This window comes from Mustela nigripes, chromosome 1 (genome assembly GCF_022355385.1).
Source record: "Mustela nigripes isolate SB6536 chromosome 1, MUSNIG.SB6536, whole genome shotgun sequence".
Lineage (NCBI taxonomy): Eukaryota > Metazoa > Chordata > Mammalia > Carnivora > Mustelidae > Mustela > Mustela nigripes.
Genome location: NC_081557.1, coordinates 2,654,576 through 2,681,679, shown reverse-complemented (window position 1 = coordinate 2,681,679; position 27,104 = coordinate 2,654,576). Strand labels below are relative to the sequence as shown.

The following is a 27,104-nucleotide window of genomic DNA, read 5'->3' as shown; positions in this document are numbered from 1 at the left end:
CATCACCATCAACACCATCTCCACCATCACCACCAACACCATCACCACCAACACCATCACCACCATCACCATCACCACCATCACCATGACTATCACCACCAGCACCATCCTACCATCATCACCATAACCACCACCACCACCACCATCATCATCACCATCACCACCATTATCACTACCACCACGACCACCATTACTGCCACCCTTTACCAAGCATGCACCGTGTGGCAGACACACCGTATGTTTGTTTTCTATTTTAAGCCTCTCAGCAGCGCTGGCAGTTAGGTAGAATCATGCCTACGGTACAGATGGGAGAATTCACTGTCCCAGAGTTCGTCCCAGACAACACAGCGAGGTCACAGTCTCAGCCACACGGAGCCCGACTGTCACGCATCCCGGTGCTGCAAGCCCACCTGCCTGCTGCTGTTCCTCCCCCCGAATCCTGCTCTGACTTCACCGCACCGCATCCCCACCCCTGGAGCAGTGCCTTTCTCACGAGGATCTCCCAGAGGGCCCTGTACGTGTGCCTTCCGACATCCCTTCCTCTGGAAGTTGCAAAGGGATTCCTCCGGTCGGCGTGGAGCCTGGCCTGCTGCTGCCGCATGCCGCACACGTGCACAAAGGAGGAGCTCCACCCATGGGTGGCGTGGGAGGACAGGGCTCTGGCTAGGGACAATGGGCAGAGGACAGGGCTCCCTGTGGCCTAGACCCCGACCTTACTGTGTTGTTCACCATGCTGCAGAGGACGGCCACACAGCCCAGAGAAGCAGCAGGCAGATCCCAGGACCCTGGAGAGAGGGGACAGCTCTGCCCTGCCTACGCTTGCTGGCACAGGCGGAGCAAGTTGCCCAGCCGTGGAGTGGGGAGTCTGTCCCCATGTGGCCAGGGTGGATGCAGACACAGTCTTCCCCACCCAGCCTCGGCCGAGTATGGCCCGCGGCCTAACTCAGCTCACTGCCTGCTTTACAGATACAGTCCTGCTGGCACACAGTCACCCTCACTCACCTCGGTGCTGTCTGTGGCTGAGCTCACGCTGCAGTGGCAGAGCGGCGTGACCCTGACAAGCCCACGTGGGCCACAAAGTCAAAAATAATAAGCGACCCTTTACAGGAAATGTCTGCTCCTAAACGAAAATACCTAGGAGAAAAATACTCCGAAGGCACATGGGGGAGGGTGTTCCCGAAGCCGCCAGCCGAGGGGGGGGACAGGGCGGGTGACAGGCGGCGCCCTGCCCGTCACACCGGCCCGTCACCAAGCCAGAATACGGACTACCAGGTGGTCTGAACCTTTCTTAACAAAATAATCTCACCAATGCTCACAAAGACCGTCTTGTCCACAATTATTTCAAGTGACAGAAAACATTCTTTCCTGTTTTTTTCTTTCATTCATGATAAATTATGCTTGAAATCTACTGGGGAAAATTAAGGAACGTTCCTCCCTCTAAGGCAGCAATTAAGAAGCGCATGTCGGCACAGATGTTTTACCAGGCAAAGCCAAGTCTCACGATGCGTGCTTTCCAAATGAAGCCCGGCTAGGTCTCTCCAAGTTCACAAACCCACCAAAATACCCCCAAACGCCATGCAGCTCCCACCGCCCCAGCTGCGCGCAAACCCCACCGATACACTCGCGTTAAGGAGGAAGCAGGAGCTCTGCTGAAACGCTCCCCCAACTCCCTCGGGCTGAGCTGCTCTGCTGTGCCAGCCCCAGAAGAGACCCTAAGAGATGGCAATCTATGCCTCTGAGAAGCCGGGTCTGGGGGACAGGGTGCCCGCAGGGAAAGCGGACACGGCCTAATAACGGCACTTCACCCTCGTTATCTCGTGAAGGGCTGCAGAGCTAACAATACAGCTGATGCTCTCGGGAGCTCATTGAGAGAAGGCTTGACTAAGGGTGGGATGTCTGAGTTGGGTCTTGAAGGATGCATAGGAGTTTTCTATGGCAAAGAATTTACAGCAAAGAAGGTCTCATGGCTGGAAGGATCCAGTCTGGGAAGGGCCAGGGAAAGGACTCAGGTGTAGACAAAGGCTGAAGATTTCACCCAAAAAGGTAGCATCAGCGCTTTGTTTTAGAAAGAGGATGCCGACTGCAGAGAAGACAGGCAAAGTGCACATGGCTTGGGGACCCCCAGGAAGATCTCCCCTCTGTTCGTCCAGTGAGGGGAGCCCCCCACCTTCTGCTCAGCTGCTCAGTATAGTGTCCAGCTCCCACCACCCTCCAGACTCCTTGAAATCAGGGACAAGAAGAAAAGAAAGCTGGAGCAGAGAACACCTTTGATGTTGGCATCGGGGAGTTACCTTGACCTGGAGCCTCAAGGACGCTGACCGTCCCTTCTCCCCGCCCCCGCCCCGAGCAGATCCTGAAACCCACCACCTCCAGGGAGCCCCGGGCCCTTCCCACAGCCTCCCCGAGCCTCCCCACCATCCTCTGCCCCACCGCTGTGCCTCTCGGCGGGACCAGCCGGATGCTCACGCCGTGCTCCCCAGCCACTGGGGATTCACACTCCGGGAGGCGGGGGGGGGGGGGGGTCATATCCCACGGGTCAGGGCGCACCAAACAAGCTCATCTCCAGCTTGCCTTGGCACAAAAGGACAAATGCCACAGGAACCCACTCCGATGTGGTCCCTAGAGGGGGACAGAAGGTGGACAGCAGGAGCCGGGGCTGCGAGGGGGAAGGCCTCCGTGTTTCTCAGGACAGTGCCCTCCGGGAACGTGGGAAGTCCGAGAAGGAAAGCACCGCTGGTCGCAGAGCAACACGAATGTGCTTCATGGCAGTGAACTACGTTGTGAAAGTGGTTAAAATCGTGTGTGCTTCGGTCGTGTGTGTCACCGCAGCTGAGGAGAAAAGTGCTTCGGGAGCGTGTCTGCACACGCACGGTGGCAATTTGCCTCTGCCGCACGCTGGTCCTGGGCAAGGCTGGCGGGGTGCCGGAACCCTCCCTGGCCACGCCCGTGCCCCTCTGCCCTGCACATCCCTGCACGCACCCACTCTGGGGTGGACAGAATCTGCACGTGCAGCCGGGGATGGCGGGAACCAGGGGACCCCCAGCTCCCCAGCTCGCTTCTGGGGGTGGACAGCGTGGTGGGGTGGCCCAGGAGGGGCGCAGACTGGGGCTTCCAGCTCAGCTCTGGCTCTGGGACGGCTCCCTTCTCCTCCCCGCGACTCGGCTTCCTCTCTGCTACAACGGGGTAACGACTCTCGAGGAAGAAGCTGAAGATGGCAGCTCGCTGGGGCTGGAGGTGGCCCCTGAGATTCCCGTGGGAAGGCTGAACCCCCAAGGCAAGCGATTTTGGAAATGGGCCTTGAGGAGGGGTTGAGGGTCCAGTGAGGTGGTGAGGGTGGGGCCCTGACCTGACGGGACAGCGCCCTTGTCAGGAGAGACCGCATGGTGCTGTTGGGCTCTCCGCAGTATGCAAGGACAGACAGAAGGGGCGATCCGCAGCCGGAAAAGACCTTTCCCTGAGAGCAGAACCTGCCTGTACCCTGACCTTGGCCTCCAGCCTCTGGGACCGTCTGTGGGGCTCCGTGAGGGAACCTGCACCCTGCAGGGCCCTCGGCACAGTCCCAGCCCCGGCTCCCACGCAGCCAGGCAGGGTGTTGGGGGAGCGCGCCCACCCGCATGCCCCCACTGACCTGGTTGTAGAGAGCGCAGATGTGCAGGGCTGTGTTCCCCGAGGCATTCTGGGCCGCCATGTCCGCCCCGTAGAAGAGCAGGTGCTCCAGGTGCTGCACGTGGCCGTACCTGCAGGCCTGGAACGGGAGTCCGCGCGGTCAGCGGGCAGCACACGCGAGTCTCCAAGCTCCACGTGTGCTCGGCCGCTTCCCCAGAACCCACAGAGGCCGAGCCAGCCCACCCCCGTGTCAGACCAGGGCCCCAACGGTGGGACGCCCACAGCATCCTGAGTCTCGGGGGGCCGCCAGGGCGGGACCGAGGACTTAGTCTGGGCTCCCAGAGGCAGGTCTGCAAAGGGCCCCCGTGCTCCTTTTGTTTGCATCTGGGGACCCAATGCCCAGGGACACACGTGTTGGCTTCCCCCTGGTCTCTGTGGCCAACCCCACCAAACGCAAACCAGGACACTCCCTCCCTGGCCCCGCTTGTCGAAACTCCTCCCCCCCCGGGGGTGGGGTATGAGAACAGCCAGAAGGGGCGCGTGCGGCGTCTGCGGTGCCCAGGGAAGGGAGCCCGAGCCCGGCCTCCAGGCGAGGGCCAGGCCCCACTGTTGCTACAAAAGGTAAACCGGCCCCTCAGGGTCATGGAGGTGGGGGGCAGGCAGCCCCACAGTGAGAGCTCTCCCTCCCTGAGGCCCTCAAGGGGGTCACGTGTGCTGTTCCTGAACAAGCAGGGCTCTGGGATCAAGTAGACATCTGCACCCAAGTCGTGGACCTTCCGTTTTCCAGAACGTTCCCCCGTGAGCCCATGTCTTCACGTATAGACACAAACCCCACGTTAGTGTGAGAGTCACGTAGAATAAGGGACCCCAAAAGGCCCACGTGATGCCCAGCACCAGGCCAGCCCTGCCGACGGCAGCTCTCCGGGAGCCAGGAGACCCCGTGCTGTGACTGCTCCAGCTGGCGTCCAGGGCACACTGTGCGGTCACCAGAGCAGCCCAGGACCCAGGGCGGGCGGTCAGTTCCAAGCAGCCCCCCACCTTGGGAAAGGCCTGCATGTGGCCAGCGATGGGCAGCACTGACGGCAGGAGGGCCACGGTCCCCGGGAGTGGTGACAACGGGGATGGGAGACGGGCAGGCCAGGAAGCGGGTCCTGACACACAGGCCGGGGCTGCCCGCTGAGGCCCGTGGTGGCCACTGAGGCCCACGGCAGGTAGGGAACGAGCCAGCTGGGGCGGGGCGGGCAGCTCTCACGACCACACCTTCTGGATAACAGGGGCGGACCGTGGCACCTCACCAAGGAAAGATGGCCGGGAAGATGCCAGAACCGTCACTGGGATGAGCTTGAACAGAAATCCCAGACACCCCCGGTCACCATGCCCCGCCTCTGTGGAGCCGGCTCACTCCACCTCGAAGCCAGGGTTAACCCGGATACGGATGCTTTCACCCACCGACCTCCGCCTCCCGTGGCAGCAGTGCCTGCGCTTCCTGTGGAGCCCCCAACCCACTCTCAGAGGTCGGGGGGCTGCCCCGCCCCACTGCTTCTGCAGGCACAGCCCACGGGCCTCTGTCACTGGCACCAGGCCACAGGCTGGGGGCCCGCCGGGGTTCCCACAAGGCCCTGAGGCTGCAACACCGGTTGGAGCTGCTAACAGCTCCCTCTCTTCGAGGGCAGCAGTGGAAAACCCGCAGAACCCCAGAGCAGCTAGGAGCAGAGGAGCAGGGGCACAGGGGAGGAGAGGGAGGGAGCGTGGACAGACACAGGACAGAGCCAAGGACCGACGCCCCCACAGCCCATGACAAGACTGTCCAAGCTCCAGCCGTGCCTGGGGTCCTCAGGACACAAAGCCTGGGCAGAACTTTTATTTCCCCTCATACCAGTTTGAGCTGAGATTTCTGTTCCTGAAATCAAAGGAGCCTGGACTCATCGGCTCTCCCCAGAGGATGGGGGCAGAAGAAACCCCCCATTTCTGCAGCAAGAAACACCAGTGGGGGCCAGCCAGGCTCACCCACGAGCGGGGAATGAGGAAAGGGACTTAGCAGCCTCAGAGACCCCACAGACTCCCAATTACAGAAGGAAAGACAGAAGCCTGGGAGACTGCACCTGGCCAGGCCGTCAGAGTGAACATCACTGGTAACAGGTGGGGGTCACCACGTGCCCCCCAACAGGATGCCAGGAATGCGATATTCCTACGTGATCACTCCAACAATATTCCCACCAAAATGCACACTCCGGACCCCATCACGAAGAAATACTGACCCAACCCAGATTGAGAGACAATCTCCAAGCTCACTGCCCCGTAGTCTTTGCAGGGGTCCCCTACACTGGAAGGTTTCAGTGTAGGGTCCCGGACGGGATCCTTTCAGTATAAGGGACATTACTGGGATGAGGGACAAAACTTGAACGTGGTCTCTGAGTGAAGGTATGTGGGGTTCTCTGGTGTTCCAGCAAATTCCCGAGTTTGAAACTGATAGAGTCCTTTACAACATAGAGAAACTAATCCTCGTTTGACACAAAGACCTCAAAGCTCACCAAAGTAAGAAATTCGTCCAGCCCCAAGATAAACTATGCTAACCATTTCCTCTTGAAATGGGGGCTGGGGATCCTGGCCTTCAAGAGACAGCTTGAAAGGGCTGCCAGAGGCCGGAGAGCCGAGACCTGACACACAGCACCCCTTACACTCCTGTCTCCTGACCATCTCCATGAGGGGCTCCTGGAGACATGCGTGAGTGGGGGGCTCCACTCCACACCTATTGCCTGCAAATCTCCTGGGCGTACGTGTTTGGAGAAGTTTCCCAGTGAGACCAGGGGCTCATCCCAGCTATGCTAAACCCCGGCCCATCAAGAGCCAACCCTGTAATTTGGTGGAAATGAGGGAAAAGCAAAAGCTTTCCTTCCAGCGCGTTACTGCCACCTGCTGGACACCTGCTGGGACACATGTACTAGCCTAAGGGGGCAGCAAGCTCAGAGGTGCCCCAGGTTGTGCAAGGCACTTGGGACAACTTGGGCCTCCATCCCGCTGCAGGCCCCCGGCAAAAGGATGCACGGATTACCTCCCTGAAGGCCTCCTGGCTCATCTGGGCGGGGCAGGGGCATGGGGTACGGATCTGCCGCCCCAGGTCAGTATGGAGTGGGAGCTGGAGGCAGGTGTGCCGGCAAGCTCTGGCCCCTCCACCTGGCGGCTGGGGGACCCCAGACTCTCCGACCCAGAGGAGGGGGGCTCATCTGTAAAAATGGCGGTAACTGTGGCTTCTACATCCAGGGACAGGCTCAGCCACGGCTCTGCGGTTCCCATACCGATGGCCGCAGGCTGTGCTGTGCCGCGTCCAAGCACCATGGGCATGCCGTCCCCGGGCGCACATGACGGCCCCGCCCCACGAGGCCAGCGACACCACCATCCCCCACCTGAGACAGCACGAGCCTCTCGCGGCAGCCAGGCCTCGATGCTCCACTCCGCACGAAGCCTCCCCCTGCTCTGGTTAGAACTGCCCCTCCCTGCAGAGGCTCCCCCTTGACACCTGGGCTCACGGGAGTCCCAGGCTCCCCCAGACAGGGTGGGCATCCCAGGGCACGGGGGAGACCCTGACTTTGAGCCCGGGGTCCACGCCACCTAAAAGCTAACTCCTTCAGCCAACCGTGTTCAGGGGCATGTATGACATGCGGGCTCCCTGCTTGGTGGGGAGTCTGCTTCTCCCTCTACCCCTCACCCCTGCTCGTGATCTCTCGCTCTCAAATAAATAAACCAAACCTTAAAAAAAAAAAAAAAGAAAAGGAATTCTTGAGGAAATTAGAGGAGACCTATAGGAAGGTCTGCAAGCAACGTGAAGGGCTGTCACTTATTATTTCTGTGACGATGACGGCCACGACTCAGCAGACGAGGACTAAGACAGTGATTGGGGCAGGGCTGGGTGGGGAGGACTGTGACCGGGGCATGGCCAGGAGAGAAGGGGGCAGAGGTGTGGCCAGGCGAGGGGGAGGGTGGCAGGGGCGTGGCTAACTCCCAGGTCAAGAACACTGGACTGACAACAGGAGCGGGAAACCCCTCCTCCTCCCCGAAACACGGTCAGAGGAGATCAGAGAGGGAGAGAAGGAGGGATCGAGGTGCCCCCAGAGCTGGTCACACAGCGGCACAGCCTGCATGAGGGTGCGTGGGACCCCAGGGCCGCTCCTCCCCAGACGGGGGGCAGCCACCGTCTCCAGAGTGCTCCGCCTCCCGTAACCGAACACAGCCAAACCCGCAGGCCGCACAGAAGAGCATGAGCCATTCCCCCCTCCCCCTGATGTTCTCGGGTTGTGGGACTGTGTCTGGGTGTTTGTCACTTTCTCCTATTTCCTCAAATATCCCACTGCCGCCCAGCTGAGTAGTTAGGGTCACAGTCTGTGGTCGGTGTTGAGCTGCCTACAAGAACCCGCGCTTCCAGGGTCGGCCTTCAGGGGAGGGCGTGCCCAGGCGCTGGGCACGTGGCAGGTGCGGGATCAGGACAGCCTCCCTTTACCCGTCAGCACCTGGCCTGGCCTCTCGGGGGAAGCGGACGAAACCACCTCTGGACCGTGAGCAGGCCTGGCTGCGGGTGCGCAGGACCCCTCCAAGGGTGCAGAGCCAGGCGGCCGGGACGGAGCCGTGTCCACGCCAGGGCATGAGGCTGAGGGACAGACCTGAGGCGGAGAACTGCACACCGCAGAGCTCCACGGTGCTTCTCCCGCTCGCTCTGGCAAAACCTGCCTCCTGTTTCCTCCCCCCCCCGCAATGTGTGTCCCATCGGGGGTCGCTTCCGCTCACAAGCTGGGAGGCGGTGGCGAGGGCGGGGCGGGGCGGGGGGGGACTCCGCTGCGGCCTTGGGCAGGTCACCCCACCGCCCCCTCCGGCCCCCGCTCTGGGCGCATCACCTGGTCTGAGTCATGGCGGCCAGCAGGCATCCGCTGCGGAGGCTCCAAGTGTGAAAGATGGGGCTGATAAGGCCGATCAGGACAGCAGGGACTGACTGCGTGGCGAGAATCTCGGAGGAGGACGGTCTGGCCTGCTGACCTCTGTATAGTGCCCACCTCCACACATCACGGCCAGTCTGGACCACAGCCGACCAGGCAGTGGGGTTGGGTGGGGCAGGGACCATCCAGATCATCGAGACCCTCTGGTAAGGAGGGAACAAGCCACCCAGGACGTTGTGGAAAAGAAACCAGCTGCGGGCAGGGCACGACCCTGATGGGCGCCACAGTTAGAGGATGCTAAGCCCTGGGAGCCCTCACCATGGCCTCCAAGCTGAAACAGCACCAGGGGGCTGGGGCCCTGGGATCAAGAGGTCTGGTGGCTTCAGTGCCCACATGCTTGGAAGCCGTGCTCGGGGTCTCAGGCATGGAACTGGCTCACGTGGGGACCAGAAATCACGGCTGGAGTCCACGCCGTGGGCAGTGACCACTAGGAACCCCCCAACCCCCAGCACACGGATGTTTCATCTCACGGTGGCCAAGTGCCAGACCGTCACAGGCACCAGACAGGAAAGGGACTCTGGCGGGCGGCCTCCGTTGGTGGAGAGTGGGAGGAGGGCGAACCCAGCTCGGAGGACTCTCCAAAGCTGGGCCCTGAAGCCAGGTTCCATCTCGAGCAAGCCCGCGTTCCTATCTTCTGTATTTCTGACACCCTGGCGTCTGGGGCCTTGCCAACACCTGGACGTCTGCCCCTCCCCGGGCAAGTCACTTCTGACAGCACAGGACTGGCCCAGAGGACAACTCTCAGACGCAAACCAGCCCGCACAGAGCCCTCGCCCCGGCCTGCCTTCCCGAGCTCTCGCTCTCCAGCCGTGACCCACCTGCCCTGGCCAGCCCAGGGACAGCCCCAGCGCCCCAGTATCCAGACTAGCCACTCATCAGCAGGTCCCATCGCACAAAAATCACAGGGAAGGCTCTTGGCCCCATTGCCCCCGGGGTCTGCTGCCTCCCGACCCAGCCCGGCGCGTCCCCCATGGCCCGTGTGTCCACCTCCCAGGATCTGTGAGTAACACACCCTCTTTCCAGCGGCCGCTGCCTCCACTGTCCCTGCATCCTATTAAAACTACATTTTAAAACAGGGTTTGGGACGGGCCTGGAAACGACCCTGGGAGGACCCGGAAGCACACGGAGGTGCGGCCGCGGGGGCAGAGGGAGAAGAGGACGCAGAGGCGTCTCAGGCCTGCACTTACAGGAGGGCCTTCCCCGGCCCGAGGGCACCGCAGGCCCACTGACTCCCACTCCAGGGGCAACGAATGGAGACCCCCAGGGCACTGGTCGCTCCTCACTCCTCCGAGGGTCCCACCGGGGCTGGGGGCTGGGGGCCGCCAGGAGCTCACCCAGCGGGGCGGAAGCGGTCGCCCCTCCAGGCCGCAGGGCTGCGGACGGGTCAGGGCGGACCCAGCACGCAGAAGGCCAAGCGGGGAGGGCCTGCCTGCACCCCACGGCCGCCTGCGCCCCCTCCGCGCCGCTGCGCCCCCTCCGCGCCGCTGCGCCCGACGACCACAGCGGGTGGGGGCCGCCCCCTCCGCGACCGGGTGAGCGCGGGAGGCCCCGGTGGCCGAGGGAAGCGGACCCGCGTCCGGAGAGCCGGGAGTGTCACTGCCCACCTGGAGAACAGTTCAGAGCCTCCGCCTGCTCCAGCCCTTTCCCCCTCGCCTTCTAGGGCCTTCTGGGGCCTTCTGGGACCTTCTGGGACCCCCGCCCCGCCATCTGCTCACCCACCGGCCCCCTTCCTCTGCCCTGAGACCCTGACCTGACCACCGGGCTTCCTGGTTGGCTGGCTCACACACGGCTCAGCCAATAGGACGGCAGGAGAGGAGAGGGGCGGGGCGGCCCCGTCCACCGCAGCTGTGCCTGCTTCTGCGACCACAACCACCTCCCCTGCTGGGGTGCGTTAAGGACGCTTCACCGGAGCCCGCAGGTGGGTCCTGCTTCCCCACGGGTACCAGGTGGGATCAGGGAAACCTGTGCCCTGTGCGTGGAAATCGGGCACCACACTGAGCCACTGGTTTCAGAAATCGGGCACACAGCAGGTCACCTGTGCTCAGACGTCAGGCATGACCCCGGTCACCTGTGTGCAGAAAGCACCCAGCGCCAAGCTCTGCTGGCCCCTGAGATGCCGGACGCGCAGTGAGCGCCCAGGTCCCAAGAAGGGCCCACCCACCCCACAACTCCAGATGATTACTACCCTACAGAAATGCAACAGGATGCCTGACCTTCCGATGTCTCCCCAAGGGCAGAAGCGTGTATTTCTAGGTAAATATCCGTGCTTTTAAATGCTGGCGACCAATCCCAGCGTTTCAGAAGCCGCGTGGGCAGAACAGAAGGCTGGGCGGGCAGGTGTGGGCTGCGGGAGGGTTAAGGGAGGCGTGTGTCGGCCGCGCGCGCGCACCTGGTGGATCTCGTGCCAGCCGTTCTCGTCCCTGCAGCAGACGGCCGCGCGCTCGTGGAGCAGCAGCTCGCAGCAGTAGGGGTCCCCGCCCACGATCGCCGTGTGGTACAGTGGTGTGAGGCCGTAGCTGTCTTTGTAATCGGGGGATGCTCCCAGCTCCAAAAGGGTCTGGAAAACAAGAGTGCCGAACATGGGTCTCAGGACCCCTTTTGCAAAGTGCGTCAAGAATGAAGCGTGGGGGTCGGGGTCACACTCCTGCAGGCGGAGGCTGAGCAGGCCCTTGCTGCCCCAGGTTTCCTAGGCCTCCTGGAGCGAAGCAGATGCCAGTATCCGGTGGTGAGGCTTCTGGCCCCGAAGAAGGACACGGCGCCTAGGCAAGCGGGATGCACGTGCATCGGGGGGTCAGGAGATGGTCTGCAGACATGCGCCGGGGCACATGGGGACCTGCTGTGCCCTGCTGACCCCCCTGTACTGGTGGAGAGCTACAAAGGGAGGGTGGCCTTTGCAGAAAATGGAAAAGGTGTAGTACCCAACCTGAAAACAGCATAAAACCATCTCAGCGTGCATCCTGAGGGCAGCACAACGGGAATGCTGTCACAAACGCTGGATTTCGGACGGAACCAGCGGATAAGGGGCAGCTGATGGGAACTCGAGAAATCCAAGACTTCTGAGAGCAGCATCGCCTCGGGGATCAGCCCCCAACAGCAAGTTTCCTTCCCTCCCTGCCAGGGCTCTTGGGGGCCCCCCACATGTGGGGCCAGGACAGGTAAAGTATGCAGAGGGGTCGTGGGGAGCACCCCCCGGTGGGCTTCCAGAGACCCGGCGAGGGGGGTGCTGGCGGCAGCGAGGCTGACTCTGGGTTTGCAGCCTCCTCCCGGGGAGGTGGGGGAGTGCCTTTCAGCACTGCCCTTCCTGGCCCAAAACACAAGCCTCTGAGCGAGCCAGATGGACAGATGACCTTTTAGAAACACCAAATTCAAGATTCCCCAGAAGAGAAGGTCGGGGCCCCCCTGGATGTCCAAATCCCAGTGGGAACACAATTCAGGGTCAGCTCAGGAGGCCATCGTGGGACAGGGAACAGGCACGGATGCCAGGGATCGGACAGGAAGCAGGGAGCCCCCCCCCCCCCCCCGGGTGAACGGGCTGCGGAATGTACCTTCAGGGCTACTTGGTTCCTGGTTCGGGCGGCTTTGTGCAGGGAGGTCATCCCGTCTCGGGCGCGGAAGTCCAGGTGGGCGCCGCCGTTTCTGAGAGCCTTGATCACCTCCGCAGGCTCGTCCAGCTGAGCGGCTGAGGTCAGCGGGGTCTCTGTGGGACCCAAACACACGCAAGATCAGGACATGCACCAGGGGAGGTGGCCAAGGCACATGGCTCACGACGAGGTCAAGTGCAAAGTCTGAGTGAGACTGAAGAACCGACCCCGGTATCCACGCGGGTAGCACGGCCTCAACGGGGACAATGCTGGTGACCCTCGGGGTCACGCGCAAATCAAAATGGGGGCAGAGACCGAGTTTCCACATTATTGCTTTGTCGGCAGTGGGGCTGATAAGCTGTCCTCACTGCCCTATCCCAAGGACAGAATCCCACAACCCCATCCATAGGCTTCCCGGCGGGAGCCATGGCCACTAGGGCTGCAGTTAAAGGTCTGAAAGGCAGATGCCCGCCTTTCCGCATCTCAGTGTCACAACGTTTATGGGCATCTTGGAGGACGGCCAGACTTAGGCTGCAGGCACACAGAGTAAGGGCGGTGTGGAGTCTGTGCCCCATGGAGGTCGGGGTCTGGGTGGGTGGACCTGAATGGGGTCAGCACAATAAATGACCGGCAGAGGGCTGGGCCAGAAGCCCTGGAGACGGAACGATGGAGCCCGCCCCCATGGGGACAAGGTGACAAGTTACAAAGGGTCCCCCGCCACCCTGGACAGCCGACTCGGGACCAGTCTGTCACTGGCCATGATGGGGAGGGCGGTATTTGGTTAAAGCACCTTCTCTTCTGCTCATTCTCCCTACCATCGCCACTGCCAAGCAAGGCACATGGCCCTGATGTGCTCAGAGAGGCTTTCACCTGCCAGAAGAGTGCTGTGAGCGCCAGGACAACGTGCATGTCCCCAGGACCCAGAGACACTCCTGGCTGATGATGAGTCGTTCTGACTGTAAGTGCATTTTGAGAATAGAAGAACTGGGGCATCTGATCTGGAGTTGAACTCCCCTGTGACCTCACCTAGGTCACGTCCCTGGCCGTCCCCAGGAAGGGCAGCCGCATCCTGAGTTCAGCTCTGCCACCCCCGCCTCGCCCTCAGCCGTTTTTACCCACGAATGAGCACTGTTCTGAGGGCTCTCTAAACTCGTCAGGGGAATCACCCTCACTGAAGGTGTCACAGGGGGTGCGGGGGTGTCGGGGGTTGAGACCGCGTGGAGCAGGGTGGGAGCCCCACGTGGGGCAGACGTGCAGAGATCCAAACTCAGGGAGAGACTCCAACCCAGTAGAGTGGGGAGAGGGAGCGGTCCGGGCTTCACTGCCTCAGCCCCAGCAGCATCCTGGCCACACGCGTGGGACGGCATCGGGGTGGGCTCGGTCCCCTGGGCGGCAGCGGAAGTGCGTGGAGGGCCCCGTCCTCTGGAGCCACCAGTATGTCCACCTCAAAGTCAAATTTCTTACAGCCACTTGGGGAAGCTGGTCCCTCAGTAGGAGGTCAGTTTAGACTGATGCACACGTGGGGCGAAGTCAGCCCTCAAAACTATTAGGAGTCTTTATTTGGCTGTCCCTCCATGGCCAATGCAAGTGGGACCCAGGCTGGAGTCCTACCTCTGGCTCCAGGCCACAGACCCCTTCGGCAGAGCCAGGCCCTGGGGCGGTGCTGGGCACCTAAAACCCGCTGAATAGAGAACTAGGCACCCCGTTAACGGTAGGAGATCTTACATACTTGAGGGGACCTCCAGCCCTTGGACGACACCCATGACAAGAGGTAACTTCCTCCAACAGCCCTGCCCAAATGACACACTGCAGACTCGCCACGTTCAAACCTGACCAGGACCCACCCTGGCGAGGCCGGGAGAGCCCCCAGCTGGCACACCCTTTGGGAAGGGGTCCGGTGAGACCTGGTGTGGTGCTGACAGACCCATCCCCTGCAGATGCTGTCTGACTCGCCAGTGTGTGGCCATCAGGGGCTTGCGTGGTCTGCGTGACTGATGGCCACGTGCCTGCACCACCTGCACCACAGTTCCCTGAAAATGTTCCATTTTGAAGTTACTTCAGTTACAGTAAATGCACTAGAACCTCAACAAGGCCCCCGGGTCTCAATGGGACCACCCAATGGGGCAGAGACTGCTCTCCTCTTCCCAGACGGTCATGAACACCTCCTACGCTCTTGCCTAGACCGGCCCGGCTGCCTTGAGAGGCACCAGCAGGAGTGTCTGCAGGGGTGAGAGGTTCGAGGGAGCTGGAGGCACAGTATAAGGGCGCCAGAGGCTAGCTTCCAACCTGTCCAGACTCGGAGACAAGGGGACGGGCAGGGGACCCTGTACATTGCAGGCTGCGGTGTGCACATGGGTCCCAGGGGTGCTCCTGGGAGCACTGAAGTGCCAGACAAAGACCTTGGAAGCCAAGCGTGTGGGTGAGCGGCTCCTCCTGGAGGAACAGAGCTGAGCAGCAGCAAAACCCAGCTCCACTCCTGGAAGGCTGGATGGCCTGAGCAGGTGCCCCAGACCCTCTGGGTGTCTTCTCCCCTGCAAGGCAGGGTAAAAGCCTGACCCCCACCTCACGGGGACCTGTGAGGCCGGAATGCACGTGCCCCCGCTGGAAGGTGCCCAACCCCAGGGGCGCCCTCCAAGACCACCAGCCGGAGCAGTTCGGCTCACGAAGAGACACAAATCTTGCTCTCTTTGTTACAGCTTTTTCCCCATATTTTTCCAATCCTGTGCAAGGACTTCATGATTTTACATAACAAAAACGATAATTTCTCAAATGAACCGTGGCAGCATTCCCACCCCACCACAGCTTGGTCACAGTCACATGTGGCTTTCTTAGCAAGGGACAGTCCCGATGATCCCAGAACGGGGGGCAGAGGAAACAAACATTCCCACACCTACTCAGTGCTGTGTGGCCGCCCCAGGAGGACGGTGAGTACAGCATCCCTGAGCTTCTGTAGGATGGGCGAATAAATAGGTCAAAGATCGCTGGATGAGGGGCTGGGTAGATGCTTGGATAAGCAGATGGACAGACAGACGGTCAGATGAGTGCACGGACTCATGCGTGGGTGGGTGGGTGGGTGGATGGACGGACGGGCTGATGGGTAACTGTGTGGATGGATGAGTGGGTGGGTAGGTACAGGGAGGGGGAGGAAGCGATGGGTGAGTGGAAGACGGGCAAGAGGGATGCCGAGAGATCCTACACACGCACGGGCAGTTGAAAGGGAGTAAATCAGAAGATTAGTATTTGCGTTCACAAGTGACGGAGGGCGTACAACCTGTGTATTCAATTATCTTAGTGTTGCTTTCTAATATAAAACTCATTATTAAATTATCCACAGTTGAGAGATCATACACCTCCTTCCCTATGCCCGCACACCTCCTGCAGAATGTCCCAAGCAGGAAACACCAGGCTTTGCATCTGGACCCTTTGTGCTCCAGGCTGGGCTCAGCTGTGACGTGGATGGACACCTCGAACCCCAAAGGATGTGGTTTCCCCTTCTGCGCTGCACAGACCACCCTGTCCCGCCCACAGTGCAGGGCAACAGGGAGTCACGGCTCAGAAAGTGCTTCATATTGAAAAAGCTCCCAGCAGCTCGAAGAGAACAGATCTACAGGAACAGCCCAGTTAAGACTCGCCGCACCTGCTTGACACAGAGACAGACCCCCCCACCCCCCACAAGACGTAAGAGTCTCCACAATATCCCGGTGGAGTCAGGCTTTTGCCTTCACTCACATTCATCCTCCCTTTCCTAAAGCAATCTGTTTTAGGAAAACGCGTCTCTCTAAAACAGGACACGCCCCTTCTGCGTCAGATGGATGTTTTGGCATCCGAAATGTGACCCTGGGGACGATGACCCGAAACACTCCGACCAGGAGTTTCAGAAAAAAGCCAGGTGCAGCTGTGTTTGCTAACCCTCTAGGAGAGAAGCGGCCTCCTGCTAGAATGTTCTAAAAGACCACACAAGGGGGATGTCTCCTCTTCAGGGGTCACCCGAGAAGTGGAAGCAAAGCCAGAGAAGTGGCGCTACGCACCTGCCTGTCCTCAGCCCCTCTCTCCTCTGGGTCAGCAGAATCTGACGTGTCCCCAGATGTCACAGCCTCGACAGTGAGAAGCCTTCCTATAGCACCGATGTGGGCTCATCTCTGTCACAAATCCAGGGGCCTGAGGCCACACCTCAAAGTTGCCAAGGACCAGAGAGGACACTGGGGGGATTCCCTCCTCATTACCTGGACCTGTGGTTCTCAGATGTGGGCATGAGTTAAGAACCCTCCAAAGAGCTTGTTAATACAAAGAATGTGGACCTGCACCTCTGACGGGCCGGTGGTCCCAGGACATGCTCGGCGGGAGAACATGGGTTCGCAAACCTGACTGCGCAGCGACACCACCTGGTCCCACACCCGGATACTGCTTTAATCGGTGTGGCTATGAACCCAAGATTAGGACTGGTAAAACCTCCTTGTGTGGTTTTCAACATGAGAACCACTGCTCTGAACACCTGTGAACTCCAGTGAGTTCCATGGGCACAGACTAGGAGCTAGTTAGACATGCAAAATCTGGCGGTGCCTGGCACGGGCTCAATTGGTGAAGGGTATGCCTTGGGCTCAGGTCATGATCCTGGGGTCCTGGGAACGAGTCCCACATCAGGCTCCCTGCTCAGCAGGGAGCCTGCTTCTCCCTCTGCCCCCCAACTTGTGTGCTTTCTCTCTCTCTCTCTCTCTCTCATGCTCACTCTCTCAAATAAATAAATAAAATCTTAAAAAAAAAAAATGAGGGATGCCTGGGTGGCTCAGTTGGTTAACCCTCTGCCTTTGGGTCGGGTCATGATCCCAAGGTCCTGGGATGGAGTCCCGCATTGGTCTCCTCGCTCAGCGGGGCACCTGCTTTTCTCTCTCTCTCTCTCTCTTCCTCTGCCTGCCTCTCTACCTGCTTGTGCTCTCTCCCTCTGTCTCAAATAAATAAATAAAATCTTAAGAAAAAAAAAAGAAATGTAAAATCTCATTAAAAGAAAAGGAAAAATAAAAAATCTGCAGCCCCACTTAGATCTTCAGAATGAAAACTGACATTTTAACAAGAATCCCAGGTCACAGACATCAAGTCTGCACGGGCCTGCAGCACCATTCTCCCACCTGATCAGGCATTTTATTAAGCAAACCCAGAAAAACGGTGCTATCCCTCACACGGGTTTACCCATTTATTTACAAATACACGTGACCACGGGGAAAGTCATTGGCTGCTTAACAAATGGTCTGGGACAGCTGGATTTCCACGTGGGAGCCCTACGTCATGCCAGATGCACGCCACTCAGAATGGCTCACAAATGTAAGAGCTACAGCTCTGAAATTATAGGAAAGACCACATGAGTAAATCTTTGTAACCCTGAGGTAGGCATGATTTCTATTTTAATTGAAAAAAAAAAAATAGGATACTGAAAGCACAAACAACAAAAGAAAGAAGAAACACACTGGACTTTATAAAATTAGAGTTTTGTGCATCAAAGGACAGCACCACAGAGGTGAAAAGATGACCCACAGACTGCGAGATGGTATTTACAACCACATATCTGATTAGGGATTTGTATCCAGAATATATAAAGAACTTCTACCACTCAACAAGAGCACACAACCCAATCGAAATGGGGGCAAAGGATCCGGATAGACACTTCCCCAAAGATATGCAAATGGTCAGTAAGCACGGGGAAAGATGCTTGGCATCATGGGTCATCAGGGAAATGCAAATAAAACCATGGGGACATGGGACGTCCACGACAATGGCTGTAATGAACAAGACAGGTGGTGGAGCATCGGCAAGGCTGCAGGGACTGGAACCTCCCACGCACCGTGGCTGGGATGCCAGAGGGTGCGGCCACATTGGAAACCAATCCAGCAGCTTCTCAAAATGTTCCACACGGAGCTACCTCATGCCCCAGAGGTCCCCCGGGTCCGTGCATGAGATGGATTAAAAACACGTCCACTCTACCCAAGAAGTGTGAATGACCCCAGCGGTCCCAACTGATGAGTGGGCGAACAAAAGTGGCCCATCCAACAGAATGTCACTTGGGACCTCATAGTGTGCAACTCGGTCTCCTGCAGAGACAGGAAGCAGTCAGGTGGCTGCCGTGGGCCGGGGAGTGTGTGCAGCATGACCACACACGGGCACAACGTCTCCTGCCTGGGTGTCCTAAAGGCAGCAGCGATGGTGCGACTCTGAGCGTATATTTAAAAACCACTGAACTGTACAATTCTGTTGGCTAAATCCAGTGGCACGTAAAATGTATCTTGATAAAGCCTTATAAAACACAAAGACAAATCACACGTAAGTTATGTCTTAATAATGTTTTTAATGCAAAAAATTATGCACACCTTATGGTATGAACATATTGAATGTATTACACAATAGACACAGCTGAATGTTTTTAGAAGGGAGACAACGTTTGGGGTTTCTGCCCCGCCCAGCGGACCACTGGCACGTCCTCCGTGTGATAAAAGGACTGGCGTGTCCTCCAGGTTAAGGGACTATTCATGCATCTTGGGATTGAACAACGAGACAAACAGATGGCAGAGAATGGCCGCCAGGCCTCTCACTATCAATGGGGCGGTGACGGCGTAGCCAGGGAAGGGGTGGCATTGGTCTGCGTGGCCGTGGATCGGATTAAAGACCTCAGTGCGCACTCATGTTGACTAAATACAGATATAGATGGTTATACACAGAAGCATTTGTAGATACGCACACATTCACAAGCACACACACACACGCATGCACACACACACACACACAGGCTGTTGTGCTGGGAGCAAGTGCCGTCCAGCGGCGATGAGCACACACAACACGCAGATTCTGGTTCCTGTGACCATTCTCCATCCATTCTCCTGGACGGGCTCCCGGTCTGGGCAGGAAATGCGCAGAAGGAGCCTGGGGCGTCTTCTAGTACCGGATAGTAAGCAAGGGGCCAAAAACCGAGGACCCACATTGATGGGGTCTGTCCAAGGGCCTCAGGGGCTGGTTGAAAGAGCTCCCAGGGGGCAGAGCTACAGCACTGGGTCCTGACCTAGATGATGAATTCAACACCCGCCGTCCACACGGACAACCGAGGGTGAATGAACGAATGCGGAGAAAACACACACCTGCGCGCGGAATTCCGCCACGTGTGGACGCTCTGTCCTCAAGGACGGGGCACACAGCTCCCCACGCGCTAGCTGCAGGCTGTGCTGAGCGGCTTCCTTCCAAAGAGGACAGTCCGTAAAGGGGAAGAGCGAGGGAGCATACAGCTGAGACCTGACATGCAGCCCTGCCGGGTGAGCAGGGCCAGCAGCACGGGGCCGAGTGAGGTGCGGAGCACGAGCCGGATGTGAGGGGAAGGGCCCTTCACCTTGGGGGCCTCCTCCCAGCCTGACCGCAACGCACACACTAGACAACCCCGACAAGGGCGATGTTCCACAAAATGCCCAACCGGTTCCCAAAACGGCTGAGGTCAGCAAAACCAAGGAGAGCCCTAAAAACAGTCACAATGAAAAGGGGTCCCATGGCGATAAGACAACCACGTGCCATGAGGCTCCTGGGGCAGAGAAGGGACATTAACCAGCTGGGGACAGGGAATGAACCAGGAAGAAAGCACGCACTTTGGTTAACAGCAACCTATCCGGTTTGGCTCATTGATTATAAAATGCGCTCAACTCTGGTAAGACAGGAGCAGGGCAGATGGGCTACGGTGCAGCTGGAACATTCTGGAATATCTTCATAACTCTGTAAACCTCACACTGCTCTGACAGAGTCGCTGCCCTGTGTCAGTGAAGGGACAGCCCCAGGATTCATGCTGCGGGTGACAATTTGATGGGACGAGGCTGCTGCTGACCCATTCCCAGCTGGCCCTCTGAGGAGACACTCCTGACCACAGGGCCTTTGCTCATGACTGTGTGTGCACGTCGTGACATGGGTCGCTGTGAGAAGCACCAGACTGACCTCCTCTCCCCCTGGCCAGCATCCCTGGCAGATGCTCAATGCCAAGGGCCCCTCCTGCGGGCGCCCATGCCTGTGCCCACCCCAATCCCTTGCTTGCCCGACAGGGGTCCACCCTCCCCGGCCCCATGTACCTTAGGAGTCACCTACGACCCTTGCTGAAACATGACCCTGAACTAACTGGAAGTTCCACCCGCGCTCCCGTTTCCAGACAGGTCTCTCGGGACCAGGAAGTGCATGGGACCAGCCGGCCGGGGGCACAGTCGAACCGCGGATTTCCGGGCGCCTCCCACCCTCTGCCCACCGACATTTACGAGGTTCCAGAACCACGTCTGCTCGCACTGCCCCCTCCCGTTTACCCAATGCAATGATTTCTGGAAATTTCATTCCGGGGTTTACACAGGGGCTACGGGAGCCGAGCTGCAGTGACGGGCACCTCTCGGCACAGGTGACGAACAGGAGCCCCACTAGGGAAGGCGCGGTCACCACCCTGGAAACTGACCTTGCAGGTGGCTCTCCCGGGTGCAGTCTGGACCCATCGCAGGTGCCCGGCGAAATGCACCCCGCCCACGAAAATTCCACTCTTACTCCTCCATATGTTTCAGAATTTGAAAGACGGCTCCCGGCTTTGTTAATACCCCGCGGCTGTCATACCGGGATTCCGGCAGGTTCGGGAGCACGGCGGGTCATAAAAGCACTATGCTAAGTTTTGCTCAGGTTGTTACTTTGGGCTCAGAAGGCCACGTGTCCCAGAGGATCCAACCAAAGCAGGAGATGTGCCCAAGACCCCGGTGGGCAAGGCTTTATGTCTTCATAGGACTGTTGCGGTGACTCAGGAACATTTCCACTAGATGAGGCACGCGACGGGTGGCTGTAATCCCAGCTGCTGTTCCCATGAGCGGGTCACTGCACGGAGATCTCATCCTTTCCGGGGCATCTCTCCAGCCAGAGGGGGGCTTCCCCAACCTCCGGCCCCCACGTGCAGCCCAGAAGCGTCCCAAGAACTACATGTGGCCCATGTCTGAACATGGTGTTTCCTGCACGTGGGAACCAAGGTGCTTTCACATCTCTGCACAGGGGAGGGTGAGGAAGACTGCTGTCTCGCCAGGTGGTGTTCAAAGTCACCCAGCTCAGTGTGGAGTTGCTGGAATACCAGAAGAGGCCACGGGGTCAGAGCCGAGGAGGGCGACAGCGCAGCGTCGAGGGTAAGAGGGGACGTGAGGCAGCTCCTCCCTCCCACTGGCACTGCCTGGGGCTGCCACTCGTGCTTCCATCCCGGGACGCGGAGGTGACCCGCGCGGAGGTCACAGATCCTCCACCAGCCAGGGTCCAGCCCTGTGCTACCAGGCAGGCAGGTGAGGAAAGAGACCCAGCTCCTTTTCCCCCACCGGGGGTGAGAGTGCGGACCCTGTAATCCCAGGGCGAAGCAGCCAGGCTCTGCCTCCCCTGCGCTCAGAGGACACTGGCCACACGAAGCCTCACCGGACGCACGAGAACCGAGGGAAACGAGGCTTCCCGTGCCGCCTCACTCGCTGTGATCACGTGACTACTAAGTGCCCTGGTCACGATTGGGGCGACCGACTGTGTCGGTGTGTCGGGGACCAAGGGGATTCCTGAACGTGGGCCATCCCAGGAGAAGCGGGACGGGTCGGTCACATGACCTGTCGTCTGGAGGCAGCCCCCGACAGCCAACGCGCGTCATCCCTGTGGCTCCCGGACAAGGAGAAAACCACACCCGGAGGTCTCGCTGCACCGCTAACGTGACGGGACCTGCCAGAGACCCCGCTGCGGACGACACACCACCCGTGAGACACGAAACACTGCAGTGGGCGCTCTGATGTCCCTGCCCCGTAGGTACTGTCATCGAAGGAACACCTCAGGCCGCCGTGTCTCCCCGATTCTCCGCGGCCCGGGCACCTCCCCGGACCCCCCCCCCCCCGGCAGGACTCGCCTCCCACAGTCACCGTCGCACACAGACAGCTCTCTCAGAAGGGTCACGGCTTCTCGGCATGTTGGCTTCGGGCGGGAGGACAAGTGGTCCCCGATGTTCCACGATGTCCACACAAAACCTGCCCACAGATGTTGCAGCAGCTTTTCTGACAACTCCCGAGACCTGGAAGCCGCCGGACGTCCTGCAGCAGGTGGACGGATAAATAAACCAGGGTCCGTGCAGACAAGGGGACACGGCTCAGCACTACAGAGAAGGGAGCTCCCGAGCCGAAAAGTCATGGAGGAAACACAGCACCTTCCTCAGGGAAAGAAGCCGATTTGAAAAGGCCACATACTGTATGGTTTCGATGCTACAACGTTCTGGAAAAAAGCAAAACCATGGAGACAGTGAAGAGATCAGTGCTGCCGGGTGTTAGCAGGGATGGCGGGTGAACAGGGGAGCACGGACGACGTCGAGGGCAGAGAGGCTGCTCGGTGTCTCGGTGGTGATGGACAGCTGTCGTGGCCATTGGTCGAAATGCAGGATGCTGGGAACGGCAGGGCCGGAGGTTACTGGGGACTCCCACAGAGCTTCCAGCTTTCCCCTCACTTCCCTGTAAACCTAAACCTGCTCTAACAAATAAAGTCCACTAATTTAAAAAAAAAAAAAATGGGCAAAGAGGAGATGGGGAAGGTTCTGCTTTCTCGGGGAGCGTTAGGCACGACCAGGACAGATCTGCACGTGGTCCATTGCGATCTGGCTGCCACACGTCGGCGTCTCTGCTTGACATGTCACACTTGAAAATAAGTAACCGTTTCTAGTCTATCTGTCCAGACAAGAAAATGATTAGAAAAACACACACAACACCCAACGGGACACAGAGCTCGATGGCGCGAGCCGCCGGCCAAGAGTGGAGATGGAGGCTGCCCGAGAGAAAGAACCGGCCCAGGCTGCCTGTGGCGCCAAGCTGCAGGCAGGGCCATGGGAGATGGTGCGGACCTCTGTCTGGAAATAACTCGGGGCCTGTGCTGTGCGTTTCTAGAAGCTAGGAGAGGGTCTGCCCTGGAGGATGTGTCACTACAAGCCCAGAATCTGGAAGACGCCAGTTCCAGGAAATGAGGCCACGGAAAGGGGACACGTGGGAAGAAGAACAGCTTGCGGCAGACCCCTGGACTCCCCTACTGCCTGCCCTCCCTCGTGGAATCATCTGGAAACAGCTAGGGACGAGGCCAGGCTGGTGGACATCCAGGTAAAAAGCCCAAGGAGGGAACCACAGACACGTCACTTCTCTACATGTGCCCTCCATGTGTTACCTCCATGGTCCAGCCACATGTGCCGTCAAGCTCCCCGCCCCCCCCCAGGTCCCATCTTCTGGCATCTCAGATACCAAAGCTGTGATCACCGATCGCAGCACCGCAGCCTGGGCTGGGCGGGGATGGGCACCGCTGGATGGGCCCAGGCGGGGTCTTGCTGTAGCTGCAGGGGTCAGAGGAGCCCCAAGAGATGATGAGAAGTCTCCATCCTTGAGCTGACATCTGCACCTGCTGTGGGCTCAGTACCTGAGCCACAGGGCAGGACACATGTAGGTAACAGTGGCCCAGGTGGAGGGCGGGCCCGTCTCCAGCGGTGGGGAAAGGGAGCCTGCAGGGAGTGAGTCCAGGAGGAACACTACCAACCAACAGGGACAAATGCCCCCAGAGGCCACGAAGTCTGCCTGAGCCCCTCTCAGCCAGCCCAGCTCAGCGAGTCCCACTGCACAGGCTCTCACCCAGTGACTGTGCTCTGCTCCAGGGGACATGGGGCAGTGTCTGCACACAGCCTGGTTGTCACAGCCCGGACTGCGACTGGGGCCTGGGGTGGAGGCCGGCGAGGCTGCAAACATCCCACAGCCTAGGACACAGTCCCCCCTCAAACAGCTGTCCGGGCCCACAAAGGAGTTTGATCCCACCACAAAATGATCAGAAGGGCATCAAAAAAACGAGAAGCTTGCAGACCCTGGGGCTGAACGGCCACCGTCCCGGCGGATTCCAGGGCTGGGCAGGGAGGTGCGAGAGGACTTGGACCATTAGCTGGGCCACAAAGCTGTCAGGGCTCAGAGGATGGTCGGGACACGTCAGGGGGAGAGCCAGGCAGAAGGGCCACCACCAAAAGGAAGGCAACGCAGGAGGACAGCATGGATGGGCCTTGAGGGCAGCGTGCTAAGTGAACGACGTCGGGTACCGTATGAGGCTGCTTCCATGCCAAATCTGAAAGTCCCCACCCCCAAACAGAGCAGAGTGCCAGCTGCCGGAGGCGGGTGGGGACAGCACAGGTGGCCAACAGTAGGAATCCCCAGTTACGAGCTGTAGGAGTCCTGACAGAGCACGGGGGGTGGGGGAGGACGGCTAATGAGTTCTCTGTACTCAGAACAGTAACATGTTCCCTGTACCCCGTAACCAGTTACCCAGACCTGTGGTCCTCAGGACACAATGTATCCAATTATTGTATCCAGAGCCTAGCCTGAAACTAACACGGTTAGGGATCTTCTGCATCTCAATAATAGGGGGGTGGGGCAGAGAGATGAAATAGAGGTCAATGCTCATTAGCAATTGTTTAAAGAAGGAGAAACTGTCCAGCCCCACAGCCAAAGGGCAGAATCTGGGAACCCCCAGGCTCTTCAGACCCCCGAATGATGAACAGCCCCAATGCCAGCAGGGGAGCGAGACGTGCGCCTGTAAGTGTGTCTCCCACAGCGGGCACACAACGGGCCACGCGCCTTACCATCCTTCCTTCATTCGCTCTCCCAACAGCCGTGCACGAGCGCCTAAGCCTACTATGTGCCAGGCTCTGTGCTCGCTGCACAGCTCGGCCGGCCCCTCTCATCCAGAACTTAACCGGGAGCTAGAAAGTACTTTTGAAAACCACGTACAGCGTAGCTATCGCCCGTGCGTGTGGGATCTGATAACAGAGGCACGTTCTTGGACTGAGTCCGCGCTTCCGTGAGGCTTACCGAGCTCCTCTCCGCCCGGGACCTACCTCCCGTGTCCAGGTCATGGAAATTTGGATCCAGGCCTCGTTCCAGCATTTTGACGATCTTCTCCACCGAACGGTGCTGAATGTGGTCCATAAATTTTTTCAGATTGGTCTAAAGGGAAAAATCAACAAACAGAAATGTCTTCCAGGCCCCAGAAGGGTCCTTCCAGGGTGCATTCTGGCCTCCTCTGTGGAAAAGGAGCTGCCCCTGCACGGGACGCTACAGACCCACCCGGCAGAGGCTCGCGGTATATGGAAGCCCAGCGCCAAGCGTGGAGCAGACACAACCAGCCTGCCGGGATGAAGGTTCTAGAAATCTCTCGCCTTTCACGTCCATGCCAAGACCACAGGACATTCCTTCGCGGATGAAAGTAGGAGCCACCTGGGCCACTCTGGAAAACTAGCTTCTAGGGTCTAGACCCGAGCTTCGGAGTCCCTCTCCTGGGAGCGAGGCCCGAGCACCGACATTCGTGCTTTCTAATCTGAGAAGCAACAGCCGCAGTGGAAGGCAGAGAGGGCAGCTTCTCGCCTGGCTAATCCACTCTTCAGTGAACCTGTGACTGCGTGGACAGACACAGGGATGTCTCGCCATGAAGCAATTCAAGGTGAAAAGAGATAATCCCTTCTCATGGGGTCAGAATGACCTGGGGGTCAAGCCTGGTGGGGAGGGACGTTTCCCCAGCTTAGCCCGGTCTCATCTGTAACAGAAACCGTGATGTCCTGCCGCGGAGCAGACGGCCCCCGCCCCCTGAGGATAAGCCCCGTATCCAGTCTGCCTCCACCTGAGCAGGCCATCTCCTGTCGCTGGCCCGAGTCTGCACATGGCTTCCACGACACGGCGCGGCCGCAGGGGCTCCGGGGCCAGGCTGGATCTCCACCCACACACTCTCCCTACATTCCGGAGCCAAAATTAACAAATGTCCAAAGACACATACACTTGTGCACACTTAATGTTTCTACTGCTATGTAGTAATTGTTTTTTTCTTTTTTAATCCAAAAAGCACATTTTGATGTACACATCAGAAGGCCATCAAAAAAACGAGAAGCTTGCAGACCCTGGGGCTGAACGGCCACCGTCCCGGCGGATTCCAGGGCTGGGCAGGGAGGCGCGAGAGGACCTGGACCATTAGCTGGGCCACAAAGCTGTCAGGGCTCAGAGGATGTGGGGACACATCGGGGGAGAGCCAGGCAGAAGGGCCACCACCAGCCACGTCCGGATACTGTGAGCACTTCGGTAAGTAACGGTGCACCACAACCGGTTAAGCACAATATAAATCCCTGTATCTGTTGTGCTACAAATGGGGGACGGAACCAGAGCCAGGGGAGCCCATCGGCTGCAAGTGCCCACAGAGCTCCCAGCACCACGTGAGCTCGCCTGGGCGGCACCGGGGTGGACCACAGGCAGTGTCCAGGCACATCCCGGTGCGTCTCTCCCTGTGTGCCCCACCCTCGAGCACTCCCAGAAACTGGGCATCATCCTCACCGTGAAGGTGGGTGAGGTCACACTCGAGCCCCTGCACCCTGCGGACATGCACAGCAGCCCCGACGAAGGGGCAGGGGTCCCCGCTGCGAGCCCAGCCAGGCTGCTGACCTCAGCCCCCTCCTCCAGGCCTCTGCCGGCCACACCTCTGTGTGGCTGGTGTCAAGCCCTTTAATTGGCTCTGTGGTCACTGTGTCCTCTCCATCAGCAGTGGGGACTCAGAGAGAGGGGCTTCCCCTCCTCCCAGAAACACTGAGAGAGGGATGTGCACTGAATGACGACCCACCTGACACTGTCCCCGTGCGACCTGTCACCCAGCAAGGTTTCGTCACACAGGACAGGACGGCTGTGTTCGGTGGCCCTGGTGGATGCCCTTCTGGGCACGCAGGAGGGCGTGTTCACTCCCGTGGTTTAGTCAGGCCCACACGGGCCACACGTGCCCGGGCAGGGCGGGGACGTTCGCCACCACGCACCTGTCCCATCCTCGCCTGCTCCAGAGCCCCGCCCTTGAGGAAACCTCATGCTCTCCTGCCCGAGCTCCCACCAGCTTTGTGGAGCAG

The 27,104-nt window shown here is 59.2% G+C and overlaps 1 protein-coding gene across 7 annotated transcripts in view; it reads right to left on the bottom strand.

The window, feature by feature from the left end:
• SHANK2 (SH3 and multiple ankyrin repeat domains 2) overlaps positions 1-27,104 on the bottom strand; it is a 453,945-nt gene that overhangs the window by 349,572 nt on the left and 77,269 nt on the right. For all 7 annotated transcript variants that reach the window (XM_059399020.1, XM_059399024.1, XM_059399027.1 and 4 more), the window contains 4 exons: positions 25,068-25,176; positions 12,137-12,288; positions 10,981-11,148; positions 3,629-3,745 (listed from right to left, as the gene is read on the bottom strand). In XM_059399020.1, coding sequence (XP_059255003.1) covers positions 3,629-3,745; positions 10,981-11,148; positions 12,137-12,288; positions 25,068-25,176 — 546 coding nt within the window. The remainder of the gene's footprint in view (positions 1-3,628; positions 3,746-10,980; positions 11,149-12,136; positions 12,289-25,067; positions 25,177-27,104) is intronic.